General features: G+C 43.7%; 1 protein-coding gene across 8 annotated transcripts in view; it reads right to left on the bottom strand.

Moving 5' to 3' along the window:
• Nucleotides 1–3,027, bottom strand: part of magi1b (membrane associated guanylate kinase, WW and PDZ domain containing 1b) — a 117,532-nt gene extending 114,505 nt beyond the window's left edge. For all 8 annotated transcript variants that reach the window (XM_031846546.1, XM_031846562.1, XM_031846538.1 and 5 more), the window contains exon 1: nucleotides 2,235–3,027. In XM_031846546.1, coding sequence (XP_031702406.1) covers nucleotides 2,235–2,532 — 298 coding nt within the window. In that variant the 5' untranslated portion in view covers nucleotides 2,533–3,027. The remainder of the gene's footprint in view (nucleotides 1–2,234) is intronic.
• Nucleotides 3,028–3,340: the final 313 nt, after the last annotated feature.

Below are 3,340 nucleotides of genomic sequence, written 5' to 3' on the forward strand. Positions count from 1 at the left end.
GGGGGGGAAGGGGGGCTGGGAGCACTGAGACTTGTGATTGGTCCAATGTGAGACGCGAGTTTCCTCCTTTTGTCTGAAGTAATTTAAGCGCAGAAAGGATTGGGGGTGCATAATCAACACTGGCTCATGTTACAAGACAGGAAATGAAAAATTCTGAATTCACACTGGTGATTCCCTCTGAAGTTTTTACATGAGTGTTAATTAAAATGACCAGAAAAATATAAGAAATATGTCCAAAACTCAACTACAAGGTAATCTTTTTTAAAAAGATGCCCACCACGTGGCCCTATGTTTTGTTTATTACAGTTTTCTCCTTTATATCAGAACACAATAACACAATAGTGAACCAGGAAACTGAACAATGCGTACCGTAACTCAAGTGCCTGAGCAAACAAAAACACTGATATCCTTAAATTTAAATTTCCTTAAGTAGCCAGCAATAAGTGTTCAAATGATCACTTTAGATCTGTTTAATCAATTTTAAATCATTAACACCAGCACATTCAGACTTCATTAAAAGTCCCTAAATGCCTCTGATTCAACCGCACAGGTGTTTTCACTTGTTCTGCATGATTAGACCTCCTCTCAAGACTGTGTGGGGCTTCACAGACAGAGTGATTGACACCTCCCTACCTGTCCTGTTAAGTTTTGTTGCACTAGTCAGGGCACTGACGGCATGCACCTTTATCATTCGTAGAAAAGGCCTTTTTTTCACAGCAGTCATTTTAAGCTGTCTCAGTAGGAAAAGCACAGTTTCAAACACTAAAAATGAACACCGCTGGCTTACGATCAAGCCTCACTGGGACACTTGAATAAAACAGAGCCATCGTTAACGTTATGAGCAACACCTGTGCTCTCTCTTTACGAGTCAACGTCTGCTGTGAGAACAGTCTACTGAGTTCGGTGACATCACATAATCACCTTCAACCTAAGTAGAGGGGTAATTAGTCAGTAAGTGAAAACACCTGTGTGAAGGACCCTCGTTTAGTTGTCCTGGTTTGTGCCAAAGTCGAGTAATACTGTCCTAAAATTAATAAGATAGCACTTTGATGTTGACTTCCATATAGCGCCTTTAAAAAAAAATACAAAATAAAAATCAGTGTGCCACTTCTGAGCAGGTCCAGACAATATTGCTGCCAGCCGAATTCACAGGTTCTAAATGTGTGAAATTGTCCTTGAAGAGTTGCTGCTCTTTTGTCCGTCTCTACAGGAAGTCAGTGTGGCCCCGGAGCATCCCTTCAGCGGTCTGCTTCACCACGCTGGGAGCCTTGTCAGACAGGCTCAGTGTCAAACGGCCCAGCCCGGCCCTGCTGAGTCAAGCTGACCATGAACTAGACAGGCCAGCCACACAGGCCTCATGTTCGCATCTCGCTTACTGTTGGTGACGGATGTTCCCATTCTTGTAAGGCGCTGGAGAAGTGTTGCCAGTCTAGCCTGTTTGAGGACTCAACAGATACCGTAGCCGACACAGCAGACAAGACACAGGCCAACTCAGACTTTGCTGAATATCTGATTGTTCAGTAAATTACCTATATTACTAAAAAATGAGGGTAAATTGACCCTCGCTTATGCCATTGTATATAATATCCTGCAGCAGTATGAAAATAAGCTGGTATTCAAAAAACGTCCTTACAGGTAAAATTGTGCCCAATTAAACTGATCCAAGGTAATATAATGAGTGACACCTGTAATTTCAGTTGTTGGATGTTTCGCTCAAAGATGTCTAATAACCTAAAAAAAAAAAAAAAGTTGTGACGTTTCTTATCACGTGAGCAATTTCAAAGGGTTGATGAAGAGACGGACAAAAGGGAAGCTGAGTAAACCGCGTGCGAGAGCCTGTGCTGTGTCCATCTCTCTGGACCAGACAGGTGGTTCTTTCTCTAGAGTGGGAAAAAATAAAGTAAACACCAAACTCCATTCAAAAAGCTCTCGATTTAACGTGTCCGTGCGCATCGCCGGGTGTAATTTCACCTATTCGACAGTTGGATAAACCAATATTTCACCTGGAGGAACTTACTCCAACATATACTAACTCAAAGAGTACCCACAGGACTCCTCCCGTGAAGCAAGGACAACTTATTGATGAGTGCCTCCTATCTAACGTTATTCCAATACAAGGTTTGGCACAACACAAATTCAACCCCCGTCATTCTTCAGTAAACTGTGCAACATTAAAAGCGAGAAGCTCGAGCGGAGTTTTGCGTGTGATGTCGCCGCGTCTCCCGGTTCCTTACCTTGCCTGACAGTTTTCAACCGGACGGGACCTTTGCAGTTCTTTATCACGGTCTGTACGTCGTACAAGGGTAATCCCGAAATAGAGAGATTCTCCACCTCCAGCAGCAGTTCTCCTTCATATATTTTTCCAATTTTGTAAAGCACGACGTCCTCGTTAAGTTGCCCGATGTAGGCGAACTCCCCGTTCTCCGCTCCGCCGCGCAGTGGCACGTTCAAGTCACCGCGGGCATCTTTGGAGACGGAGCACTCGTTCATTCTGGAGGTCCAGTGGGTTTTCTTCAGCGCGGGGTTGGACATTGTGAACAGTTTTAGAGCCGGTCGGGCTCTTGCTCACTGGGGTGAGAAATAGTCACAGCAGCAAAATGCCTCTCAGAAAGTAGACTTGTATCCGGGTGAAGCGCAGCAAACTTTCCTTCTCTTCCACAGAAACATGAGTGCCTCCGACAGTATTGTCCCACCGCTCGCTCCCCGGGGTGAGAAATCAAGCCATTCCCTTCGGCTCCGGAGTCACTCCTTTTACTGTGTAGATGTTGTTTTCATCATTCCCTTTAACATCCCTGCAGTTTAATCCGTCTTTATCGATGTCATTTCCACACGTGCCACGGCTCCAACTCGCGTCTCCAGCCCACTTATTAAATCCTCTCAGTTCTTATAAACTCACTTTAAACGGTGTTTCCTTCTTTTGTCCAGTTAACAGCTACTTTGTCGGTGGTTGACACAGCGTCCGCGCGACTCGTTTGACCAGGTACGACGCTCTCGTGCACTTAGCGGAGTCTCATTCCCAGTCTGTGCTCTTCTGTAGCGCTGGGAATGTGTTGCTGTTCGTGCTGCATTCACGTGCTGTCGGAAAGTTCCAGTTAAAATAATATATGGAAATATTGTTAGTTTAATATGAGTAAAATAGAGGTGGACATCGTCAGTAATACCTTACATTCACAATATGTAGCCTAAATTCATTCGTGGGGGTTTTTTATTTTAAAACGATGCATTTTCAATTATATATTTTCTATTATTAGAATGTTTTAATTTCAAATCTAATTTTAACTTTATAAGTCCAGTCTGAGACGTAGGATGGTGTATTGTATCTATAGCCAACTATATAGCC

The sequence above is a fragment of the Anarrhichthys ocellatus genome, unplaced genomic scaffold, assembly GCF_004355925.1.
Source record: "Anarrhichthys ocellatus isolate YVR2014 unplaced genomic scaffold, GSC_Weel_1.0 scaffold1, whole genome shotgun sequence".
Classification (NCBI taxonomy): Eukaryota; Metazoa; Chordata; class Actinopteri; order Perciformes; family Anarhichadidae; genus Anarrhichthys; species Anarrhichthys ocellatus.